At 46.3% G+C, this 11,580-nt stretch overlaps 3 protein-coding genes across 3 annotated transcripts in view; 1 reads left to right on the top strand and 2 right to left on the bottom strand.

Moving 5' to 3' along the window:
- Window positions 1–646: 646 nt before the first annotated feature.
- LOC114067867 (olfactory receptor 4S2-like) lies at window positions 647–2,204 on the bottom strand. Its single transcript, XM_027903574.1, has one exon. It carries the CDS (start codon window positions 2,199–2,201, stop codon window positions 1,266–1,268), a length of 936 nt encoding a protein of 311 aa, XP_027759375.1. The 5' UTR covers window positions 2,202–2,204; the 3' UTR covers window positions 647–1,265.
- Window positions 2,205–6,038: 3,834 nt separating this feature from the next.
- On the top strand, window positions 6,039–9,833 carry LOC114067863 (proto-oncogene Mas-like). The gene is made up of 2 exons (XM_027903569.1): window positions 6,039–6,420; window positions 8,700–9,833. The coding sequence occupies exon 2, from the start codon at window positions 8,716–8,718 to the stop codon at window positions 9,673–9,675; it is 960 nt and encodes a 319-aa protein (XP_027759370.1). The 5' UTR covers window positions 6,039–6,420; window positions 8,700–8,715; the 3' UTR covers window positions 9,676–9,833.
- Window positions 9,834–10,828: 995 nt separating this feature from the next.
- The window catches only part of LOC114067852 (mas-related G-protein coupled receptor member D-like), a 2,117-nt gene continuing 1,365 nt past the window's right edge, over window positions 10,829–11,580 (bottom strand). The window contains exon 2 of the mRNA XM_027903553.1: window positions 10,829–10,869. Coding sequence (XP_027759354.1) covers window positions 10,829–10,869 — 41 coding nt within the window. The remainder of the gene's footprint in view (window positions 10,870–11,580) is intronic.

Consider the following 11,580-nt stretch of genomic DNA (forward strand, 5'->3'; position numbering starts at 1 on the left):
TAAATAAATAAATAAATAAATAAATAATCACACCTGTGCTACCAGTGTTACCCCTTAGATGCCTGATGAACATAAATTTGAAACAAGAAGTAACACAAGAAATTACTTCAAAAATTTGGAGAGGTTTATGTTGAGCTCTCTCTGCCTGTCAGTTATTTTTACTGCCACAGTGCAAAGCACAGAAGCCACTTTTTACCTCAAGTATGAAGTTCTTGTAAGAATTCTTAACAAAACATAGAGGAGCCTAATGCTGCTTTCAGCAACACCTTCCATAAGCTGTGGGTGAATACTTGCTCAGCAGCACTCAAAAATGAGACCTCCAAGCATTAATATTCAACTCCAAAGCATTTAAAAATGTGTCTATTTTTAATATTTTCTGTGTGTGTGTTAGAAAGTTATAAACCCTACCTTGAGCTGGGAACACCTTGTAACCTTCAACCCTACTTCAGGCAAGGAGTTGTCTTGGCTACTGGAATAGTTCCTAAACAATTCTTTTTTATTATTATTCACATGTGAATTTGTGCCTCCCAAGCCTTACTTTGGTGACTCCTTAATTTTTTAACAGTCAGTAAAGTGTCTTTTGTTAGAGGTGTGATTCTGTGTTAGTCTAATGATGAAAATAAAAAAAATGTGAGCCAGAGCTGAAGGGTAGAGGGTACGGTTGGAAGGATGGCAGCAGTGACGGGAGAAGTAAACAGAACTGTGGAATTGTAGAATAACTGTTTGGGTTGGAAGGGACATTAAAGACCATCTCATTTCACCCCCTGTCGAGGGCAGGGAGACCTTCCACTAACCCAGGTCACTCCAAGCCCCATCCAGCCTGGTCTGAAACACTTCAGAAAGGATTTGTTGAGGTGACAGGGGCAGGGGAAAAGTTTCCTTTCCCATTACTTACATCAGCAAAGGACTCAACTACCACATAATATCAGGGTTTTGTATTTTATTTTTTTTTTTAATGGGATGCTGAACAACATTTCCAGTACTTTTGACAGTACATATTTAAACACTGGTGCTGAGTTTGAGCTCAGGAGGCCCTGGTCTGGACCTGTGCTTGTTGACAAAGAATAGACAGGGAATGCCAGCTCATCGCAGAGTTCACAGAGCCTTTCCCCTCAAAAAATAAACCTTTAGTGCCTTCCTAATTACAGCAGGAGCTACCAGCAAGCTGTCCTTTAAAGGACAGGCCACGAGGAAATTGTCACAAAAGAAATCACAGCGAAAGAGGTTCGATTTTCTCCCATCCTTTGGAAACATGACAGGTGGTCCTACACCTTTCCCTTTTCACTCCCCACTTTTCTGCTCCACAGCTTTCTCATGGCGCTCTTCACCTCCTCGTTCCGGAGGGTGTAGATGAGGGGGTTCAGCATGGGCGTGATGATGGCGTAGAACACGGCCACGTCCTTGTCCTCGGCCAGGTTGCTGGACGGGCGGATGTAGACGAAGGTGCAGGGCCCGAAGAACAGGATCACCACGGTGATGTGGGACCCGCAGGTGGACAGGGCCTTGTGCCACCCCGCGGCCGTCCGGCCTTTCAGGGACACCAGGATGACCACGTAGGACGAGACCAGGATGAGGAAAGCGGTCAGAGTTATCAGGCCCCCGTTGACCACCACGGCGGCGCCCGCCAGGCGGGTGTCGGCGCAGGCCAGGCAGAGCAGGGGGTGCACGTCGCAGAAGTAGTGGTCGATTCTGTCGGGGCCGCAGAAGGGGAGGCGGACGGTCAGCAGGAGCTGCAGGGTGGAGTGGCAGAAGGCCCCGAGCCAGGAGCCCAGCACCATGCGGCCGCAGGCGCGCCCGCTCATCAGGGAGGCGTAATGGAGGGGCCTGCAGATGGCCACGTAGCGGTCGTAGGCCATGGCCGTGAGGAGGAACACCTCGGCGCAGCCGAAGAGGTGAAACCCGAACAGCTGCGCCATGCAGCCCGCGAAGGAGATGCTTTGAGTCCCCACCAGCAGGCCGGCGATCATCTTGGGAGCCGTGGTGGAGGAGTAGCAGATGTCTACGAAGGACAGGCAGCAGAGGAAGAAGTACATGGGGGAGTTGAGGCGCCGGCTGCTGATGACGGTGACCACGATGAGCAGATTTCCTGCCACGGTGATCAGGTAGAAAGCCAGAAACAGCACAAAATATATTTTCTGCGCCCCTTGGTTCTCCGAGAGGCCCAGAAGGATGAATTCCCTCACGCTGCTGGTGTTCTCCATGTTAAGCCGCTGGGGGGTATTCGATGCAGAGCCTGGAAATGTGGGGAGAATAAAGGCAAAAATGATTCGTCAGGTTTTTTAATTATTAAAAGTGAATTATTTATCAGAAGTGTGGTCACACTAAGAAATATGTAGAATTTAAATTAAGTTTATCAAGAGTGTTTTCTGCGTGGGTTTTTGTGTTTTGTTTTGATTTTATGGTGTTTTGGTTTGGTTTGGTTTGGTTTTTGGTTTGGTTTGGTTTTTTGTGGGATTTTTTGTTTCGTTTTGTTTGGTTGGTTGGTTGGTTGGTTTTTGGTTGATTTTTGTTGTTGATTTTTCTTTCCTTCCCCCTCTACATGTTTAATTTTCCTTGTATGAGACTTCAGCCACAGAACCATAGAATCCTGGAATGGGTTGAAAGGGACCTTCAGGACCATCTAGTTCCAACCTCCCTGCCATGGGCAGGGGTGCTACCCACTAAATCCCTCTGGGATTGAGTCCATCTGATCCAGGCTTTTGCTTTATGATTTAAAAATTATGGCAAAATCAGAAACTCTTGTGCAGGCAAAAAGCTGCTCAAGCACCCACAGGAAACGCTGAAATGGAGAAAACCCCAAATTGCTCTCAAACCCACAGAGTGAAGCCTGGAGAGGAAGTTGAGAAAGTTTGGGACTTTTCCTGTCCTTCCAGTAGTACTGGCAGGAGGTAAAAGGACATTCAAGAAAGGGGGCAAAATTTGTTTATCTTGCCTCTAAAAGTATCTTTTAAGGGACGGATTAGAGGTACGTGATATAATGCAGTCAATTGCAATATGAAATAAATACAGTATGGACTGTTTCAATTTCAAAAAAGGATGAGAAATTGCACCACCTCCTTACTGCAAGTGTTTTCCCCTAAAATCTCAGGGGGTTAATGGGAAGCAGAATTAAACAACTTAATTTAGGACTGCAGGACTGACTCTGTACGTGATTCTGGGCAAAGAGAACCAGAGATGATTCAGTGAAAATGTCTTTTTTCTATTTCCACATTTGTTAAATGAGGAGAGAAAAGAGGAAAGGAAACTAGAAAAATGAAAGGAAAGGGGAAGGAAAGGGAAAGGATCCAGAGAACTGGGAAAACTTACCTCCTCTGTGTTTGAAGATCTAATTTTTTTGTGTAAGGGCTGTAAGATTTTATCTCCTCAACATCTGCTTTTCCTGGCATGCATGAGTTAGAGCCCAGTCTTTAAAAAACGTGTAACACCTTCTGGAAAGATTCCAATGCTTGCTTACGAGGTGAAATAATCCCACCTAATTTTATTTCTTGCTTTCCTGTGTCACCAGGTGTACCTTGATGTTTCCTGCCCACGAGAGCTGGTTTGGAGGCTGCTTGGAGATGGGTGGGCACCGAAGGATGCACACACAAGCCCAGCAAGCAGAGAGAAGGCTGAGAAGAAAATTGTTTAAGTAGCTCTTCTTAACCATCTCCAGGGAAATCTCCCACCTCAAGGGCTTAATTCCCTGTTTATGTAGAACTCCTGCACCCTCTCCAAGGAAATCTCTCCTCTCGAGGGCTCTGAGGGCTGCAGGAGGGAGGTGTGAAGGCTCAGTGGAAGGAAGTTGGGAAGGAGGAGAAATTAATCCTGTCCTGTGAGGGGAAGTTTAGATCAGATATTAGGAAAAAATGTCTTCACTGACAGGGTGCTCGAGGGACTTAAAACTTGTGTGGACGTGGCACTTGGGGACACAGTTTAATGGTGGCCTTGGCAGTGCTGGGAGAACTGTTGGGCTCAGTGATCTTAGAGGGCTTTTCCAGCCGGAATGATTCCATGATTCCTTGAAACAGTCAAGGGATGAGCTGAATATTAAACTGGACAAGCATGTGATGTGACCTAGTCCAGTTAACCATTCCCAGAATCCATCATGAAACCCGGATTTGTGGTTTTCTCAAGACTAGAGGCCCACTGGATCCACTGCTTTGGCTTTACAGTTTTGTGAGAAATAAAACAGGACTTCTAAATTCGTTTTTATTAAAAAAAAAAAAAAAAAAAAAAACAAAAACCAACAACAAACACCATCAAGTAGGAATCTTCATTAAAATAAATAAAAATAAATAAAAAATCAGAGATCTCTTGTAGTAAGTAGAAAAGAGACACAAGGTCACCTCTTGATGACCCTCCAAGTCCCTGTTTTACATGAAATGTCATCACTGACAGCCCAGTGAGTAAAGTCTCTTGCAAGAACTTGCATGTTTCAGCAAAAGTCAGTGAATTACAGAGTAAGGGGAAAAAAAACCCTTATTTTACAAATTGGGAAACTGAGGGAGGGGAGGAAGTCAGCTCCTGCACATCTGTGGAAGTCAGCTGAGTTGAATCTTTGTGACTCCAGGCTTTCCTGTGATCACCTGATCAATTAGGGGGAATGGGTTTAAACTGCCAGAGAACAGGGTCAGATGGGATGTTGGGAAGGAATCCTTGGCTGTGAGGCTAGTGAGGCCCTGGCACAGGGTGCCCAGAGAAGCTGTGGATGCCCCATCCCTGGAATTGTTCAAGGCCAGGTAGGAGCAACCTGGACTAGTGGTCGGTGCCCCTGCTCATGGAGTGGGTTGGAATTCAGTTATCTTTAAGGTGCCTCCCTACCCAAACCATCCCAGGATTCAATGAATTTAGGCATCACTTAAACTCCTCACTGCTCTGAAGTTTACTGTGTATTTTTAAATTCTGATGTGTGGGCATCAATAAATAGTTTCATCCATTCCTTTGTTCCCTTGACATTCCTTGCAGTTCAGAATGGCCCATTAACAGCCAAGGGGATGTGACCATCTCCTGGCACAGAATGCCAGTGATCTATGCAGGGAAAAGAGAAACCCTCCAGTTTCTGAGGAGGTTAAATACTGCTCTGGGTGAAAATAGTCTTTTAATTTAAACATCATTTTACACTGGAGTCCTGGCCAGGTTACTAAGGGCTACCGGCAACGACTGTAGGAAAAAATATTGGGTAAGGAAGTAAAACCAGTTTTACAATCTTTGGGAAAGGAAGAGGAACAAATATGTATCTGACCTGCTAAGCAAATTTGGGTTGAATCTGCCCATTTCTGTACCCCACTGATGCACATGGCAATAACTTCCCTCTGTTTCCTCTCCCTTTGTTGCCCTGGCCGGATGGACCAGCAGGAGTGATTCATGCACAAGTTAAAATCGAGAGTTGCTGGTACCTCCTGTTGTGAAATAGTTTTGTAAGGACACAAGCTGCCAGGAAGGGAGGGAGAAAGGTGTGTTCTCTGTTCTCACTCCACTTCCTTTGGGTCTGGACACTGTGGTGGGGGTCCTCGTGGGGTGCATGGTGAGAGGATGAGTGGGATGTTGTGAGTACATGGTGAATTCTGTGTGGGGAAGAGCCATGAGTTTGACAGTGGGCAGGATGGGGCTGAGGTGCTCTTTGGGGGGAAGTTGTGAAACTGGAAGTGAAAGGCTGGAGGCTTTCTTGAGGGATTTTGTGAAATCAGAAGTGCCCGAGGTGTGTGCTGAAAGACTGAAGTGGCAGGTGGGGTGTGGAGTTGCACTGAAAAAGCTCCTGACACCAGAATTATGCACTGGGGGCAGAACAAGCAGAGGCTGGGAATTTATAGCTGCTGAGGTGTGAAGTTTGGGTGGACCCTCCTCCAGGGAAGGCTGGGTGAAACAAAAGGAACCAAATAGGATGCTGAATTTTGTTGGGAGAGGCTGTGGGTCAGGAGAGGACGGTGTGGGGATGGGTGTGTTATGGTTGGGCAGGGACAATAGGGATGAGCAGCTGTGCAGAGGGAGGTTGCAAAACCATCAGCAACCGTGTTTTGGGAGAGGACTGAAAATTTCTCTGTGACCCCGAGCAGCAGGGGCTCTGAAAACAGGGCATCTCAGGGGCATGGCTATGAAACATCAGAGCAAGAGGCAAGGGATAGGTTTGTATGGACAAAACCGGATGAAAAGAGGAGAATTAGTAAAAAAAAAAAAAAAAAAATTGTTTCCACAAGACTGAGAAGAGGGGAGGGGGAAGTGGCTCAGTTATCACACAGACACGTTTCCCCCAGAGAGTGATTGGCTGGTGGGTGTCACGCTGGCTTTTTAAAGTGTCTGATTAGCCCAGCACTGCAGTATTGACACAAGGACCTTGTCTGGACCCCATGCCACAGAACTCAGGGGACAACATTGCCCAGCAGATCCACACCAGGCAACTGCTGCAAAGCAGTTGCTGAAATTCCAAGGAACCCACAAAAAGGTGAGAAATTCCTGGATGGATCTTTGCCGTTGCACTCTAATGCTTCCTTTCAGGTTTTTGGGGAAATGAGGAGGGAAAGGGAGGAAAGCCAGAAACAGTGGAGGAAAGAAGAAGATCAAATATTCTCCTGCTGGTTAGAAATTTGCTGTAGGTCAGATCATGGTCATAATCATTTTCAAGGTAAGAAGAACTTCATTCCAGAGATGCTTTTCCATGAACAAGTGCTATTGGATTGCTCTAAATACACCTCTGTAATTTAAATGTCATTATTTAGAGACCCACATCACAGCAGCATAACTTTCTGTCCATAGTCTAAGTGGTTTTGCAGGCAGGTGTTGCAGGTAAACCATAGGGAGGGTGGTTAATTCCAAGACAAAAAAAGACCACCTTGACTCAGGCTGCTGCTGTTTGAGGAGAACTTTCACTAATTAGTTTTATTAAGAAAGTAGATTTATACCTTGAATGTGTCCTGGAGACAGGAATTCAGTCTTTCCAAGGGAATACAGTGGCACTCAAATGTTCATGACCTGTCCAAATGGACTGGAAACTTGCTTCAGATTTGCACAGATATCTTGTGGCAGAGAGAGCACTGCTTGGGGTCTTCTGAAGGCCAGGAAACCACTTTAACCACCAGGTCTTCCTCTGTCCTGGCAGCAGAGCTGCTGCACAGTTTGATGCTGCTTCAGCTAATTTCTTCTGTGAACCAAAATCCCAGAATCTGTGGCCACCCCAGAAGCAGCTGGGGAGGGAGGAATAGCCACAAGGCTGGGCCCTAAAGTCCTTAGGGTTAGAGTTGGGGTCCTGTAAGAGCTGAGAATGGGATCATCCACCACTATCTAACGGTGTGGTGCAGTGCCAGGAGTTCGCTGCTTTCAGTCAACCCTATAGGAAACCATAGAATCCTGGAATGGTTTGGGTTAGAAGGGACCTTAAAGATCATTGAATTCCAGCCCTGGGCAGGGACACCTTCCACTGGAACAAGTCACCTCAAGCCCTGTCCAACCTGGCCATGAAATTCCCTGAAATTCCCTGCATCGCATATTTCTCCTGCCTCTGTCCACGCAGAACTGTGGTCACTGTGTCTGGAGTGCTGGCATGAAACAACAGTGATTCAATCTGTCACATTTTGTGGGTTTGGAAGTCTGTCTGCACGTGTTTTACAAAGAGAGAACAGAGGGTTCTTGCTGGTTAGATGCTTCAGTGACTTGGCTCCCAGCCAACCCTATTTTGGCTTGTTCCTCTCTTCTTTTTAACCCATCTCTCATGACACTTCTCTGCCTGCCATGTCCAAGTTAGCAGCTGACCAAGAGAGAGCAAAAAACCACAGTATGTGTTTTTATCAGATAAAAAACCAAACAAACAAGCAAACAAAGGTGTTGAACCTATTTTTCTACTTTTTCTTATTATCAAGGTTCTCATTCAGATCTCAGTACCGTGGGAGAGGAAACAGTGTCAGGGAATGGGGTGAATTATCAGAGCCATAAGTCCAATGTCCTGTGAGGATGAGATATTTTGTGGTTTCTTGCATGTGGTTCTTACAGTTTCTGAGGAACAGGCTGACTGTGCCAGACCAAAATGTTTATTGTCTGTACACAGGACCCAAGAGAACTGATCAACCACATTAAATGGCAAATTAATATCTTAATTGAAATAGAAATCAGTCATCAATATAAAAATCTACCAACTTTTTATAGAATGAAATGTTTCCATAGAATCACAGAGTGGTTTGGGTTGGAAGGGACCTTAAAGCTCATCCAGTTCCAACCTCTTGCCACAGGCAGGGACACCTTCTTCCTACCATGTTTTCTGACCATGCACATAGGACTGAACTCAATCAGTTTTTACACTAATTAAACATGTGTGTTAATTGCCTGGAACCTTCACACAGTTCTGACAAGCCTTTTGTCCCACCTAATCCTATCCCCGTGGGACAATAATCCCGGAGTTGTTAACACTGATTTCTGTTTGGCTCTGAACTGACATCAGGTGGGTTTAGATGGGGTACTGGGAAAAAATTATTGCTGTGATGGTGGTGAGGCCCTGGCACAGGTTGCCCAGAGCGGGGCCTGGAAAGCCCATCCTAAAGTTGTTTAAGGTCAGGTTGGACAGGGCTTGGAGCAACCTGGTCTAGTGGAAGGTGTCCCTTCCAGGGAGTGGAACTGGATGAGCTTTAAGGTCCAAGTTCTAGCTACAAAGACCTGGGACAAAACCAGGAACACCATCGGGTCGCTGTGATGGAAAGTCACCTGGGAGTTACCACCTCTACCCTCTCTTTTTCCAGGTGTCTGGAATCACCCATGATGGGTTCCTCAGCCCCACCAATCTTCCTTCCAGCCACAACCGGCCAGGCTCCTGGGACTAACCAGAGCGGGGCTGTTGGGCAGCAGGAGCCATCCTACGCTGTCCTGAAGTTCATGGAGAGCTTCTGCCTCATCAGCTCTGCCTGTGGGATGGTGGGGAACGCCCTGGTCCTGTGGTACCTGGGCTTCCGCATCCGCAGGAACCACTTCAGCGTCTACATCCTGAACCTGGCGGCCGCCGACTTCGGGTACCTGCTCTGCATCGCCATCGAGACTGTCCAGTACCTGATGCAGTTCAACGTGGGGGTGCAGTTTGGGATATTCCTCTTCCTGGACCTCTTCATGTACGGGACCGGCCTGTACCTGCTGACGGCCATCAGCGTCGAGCGGTGCCTGTCCGTGCTCTCTCCGATCTGGTGCCGGGCCCACCGCCCCAAACACTTGTCTGCCGTCATCTCGGGCCTGCTCTGGGCTCTGTCCCTGCTGCTGAACACCCTGGGGTACGTCCTGTGCACCGTCCGCCCCTCTCCCGGGCACTGCCGGAGCCTGCTCATCACCATCGGCACCTTCGACTTCCTCGTCTGCGCGCCCCTCATGCTGCTCTTCAGCCTCACCCTCTTCCTCAGGGTGCAGTGCAGCTCCCAGCACCTCCAGACGGGCCGGCTCTTCACTGTCATCATGCTCACCGTCCTCCTCTTCCTCATCTTCGCTGTGCCCCTCAGCGTCCTCATCCTCTTCGACTTCCTGGGCTACAAATTCCTCTACTCGCCGGAGATCGGCTTCGTGCTGTCCTGCGTCAACAGCACCCTCAACCCCGTCATCTACTTCCTGGTGGGGAGCTACAGGGACCGCAGATTCAGGCTCACCCTCAGGCTGGCATTCCAGAGGGCCTTTGAAGAGTCAGGGGACGACAAAGATGAGCGGGAAACCAGGGACTCAGTGACCATGTCCTCCTAAAAGCCTGGCCTAGAGACAGGAGCTGGCAGAGTTGAAGGTTTTGGGGAGGGTTCGTTGCACCTGACCCTCAGCATCCTCACTGTAGATAGTTCAAGCTGATTATTTCGAGTTCTGTCTGCGATCAGTGAAGCCATGCAAGGACCTGGACCACAGAACTTTCCTGAACTGTATTTGGACCACATTAAAAGTGCCTGTTTCCTTTCAGTGACTATTAAATAGCTTTAATTTGATAAGGTGAAGTGTCTTAGTGTCTGGATTTTCTCAAAGGAATCATGCTTAGAATTTGCACTCCACTCAAAAAATCCTTGTCATTCCTAAGTGCATGAACTTTCAGTCACTCGGATCTCTGAAGATGAGATGGGAAACAACCCTCCTCCCGTTGAAATCAGACATAAAACTCCTGCAAGAAGGAGGAATTTCTCCCACTTCATTTTAAATACCCATATCCAAGAACAGTTTTGCAGCTCAGAGAGCCACTCTGGGCTTCCTAATGTGAGCATGCCAGAGAGTGAAATTATTTTAATTTCTTCCAGCCCTGGACAGAGTTTTTGCATCTAACTGAAGCTTGAATTGCTCGTTGTCTCTTCCTTGAAAAGGACAGATAAGAACCCATGGCTTTTAAATCTCCTTAACCAATAAAAATAATTTCAAGGTAAGGGAAAAAAAAATGCAGGGAACAGAAAAAGGTAAATAAATAACAGGATTTGCAAGAACCTATTCTATAGACCCAATCTCTTGAGGTGCAAAATCGAATTATTTGTCCTATAAAGCTACCTAACATTTATTCTTTGAACCAAAATTGTTAGGAGAAGGAAACATGGGTAATTTTCTTTGAAAAACCTTCGCTCCTTTATCTGGAATTGTTTTTCTAAAGGGAAGCTTCTTTTTTCTATTATTTTTACATTTTTTTTCTGTTACTTTGCCTTTTTATTAATTTAAAAAGCATCACTTAAAAGAATTAGTGGTTCACCCTAATGCCTGTAGTTGCTTTTTGTTTCCTGTTTTGAACTCCTGAAAGCTGAAATTTGAGTCCCCTTTCTACTGTTCTCTAATTTTTAATGCTATTTTTCTGTAATGTACATACAGGTGATACAGAATTTGTTCCCTTGGGATCTCTTGGGACCTCTCACAAAGAAGCTGTTTTTACATCACCTCAAAATGAAGAAGGAATGAGCCCATAAAGTCCAATTTCTTCTGAACACAAACCAAATTTTAGGGCACTGATTTCCAATCCTCTCTGAGTAGAGGAAATGACTAATGGAAAGAGACTTTGGAAGATAAATAGGGTAGAAAAATATCCTCCTTCACTGACAGATATTCCTGGGTTATATACATTGTGTCTGTCCTGATAATTATATTATTATTAGCACACACTTAATTGCTTTGTTTTATTGTTCTCTGTTCTTAATTGATGAATCTAATGGATATTTGGCAATATGGATTTTCTCCATCTTGTTATTTGTTATGCCTGTTCTGGAGCTTCCTTAGGATGTCTTTCCATCATAACTGTGCTTTGCATTAGGGAAGGATCTGAGAAGAACCAGGAACCCTCCTTGCACAATACATATGGGAGGAAATAACACTGGAATTACTGTCAAAGACAGGACTAAATATAGGGCAAATTGTAATTAGAATAAAGAGTGGGCAAAATGAAGAGAGAAAATGGGGACTGGACCAGATAAATAGCTTTTTATTTAATGCACAGGAAGAACACCACTGAGCCAAAGGAGACAGAGTTTATTCCCTGGGAATGGGGCAGGAAGGGTCATTCCAGGGGAACGCAGCCAGGGAACAGGACCCAGCCCAGCTCCCCTGGCTCTGAGCCACGGGCCCCCAAGCCCACACCCTTCTGGCTGGCTGCCAGGTGCCACATCTCCACCAGCAGGGCCTCACAGAGAGGTCACC

The sequence above is a fragment of the Empidonax traillii genome, unplaced genomic scaffold (genome assembly GCF_003031625.1).
Source record: "Empidonax traillii isolate 1590-97213 ecotype Southwest subspecies unplaced genomic scaffold, ASM303162v1 scaffold982:size219053, whole genome shotgun sequence".
NCBI classification, from domain to species: Eukaryota; Metazoa; Chordata; class Aves; order Passeriformes; family Tyrannidae; genus Empidonax; species Empidonax traillii.

Coding starts and splice junctions, on each gene's coding strand:
- LOC114067863 (XM_027903569.1), top strand. CDS start 8,716: ATGATGGGTTCCTCAGCCCCACCAATCTTCCTTCCAGCCACAACCGGC.
- LOC114067867 (XM_027903574.1), bottom strand. CDS start 2,201: ATGGAGAACACCAGCAGCGTGAGGGAATTCATCCTTCTGGGCCTCTCG.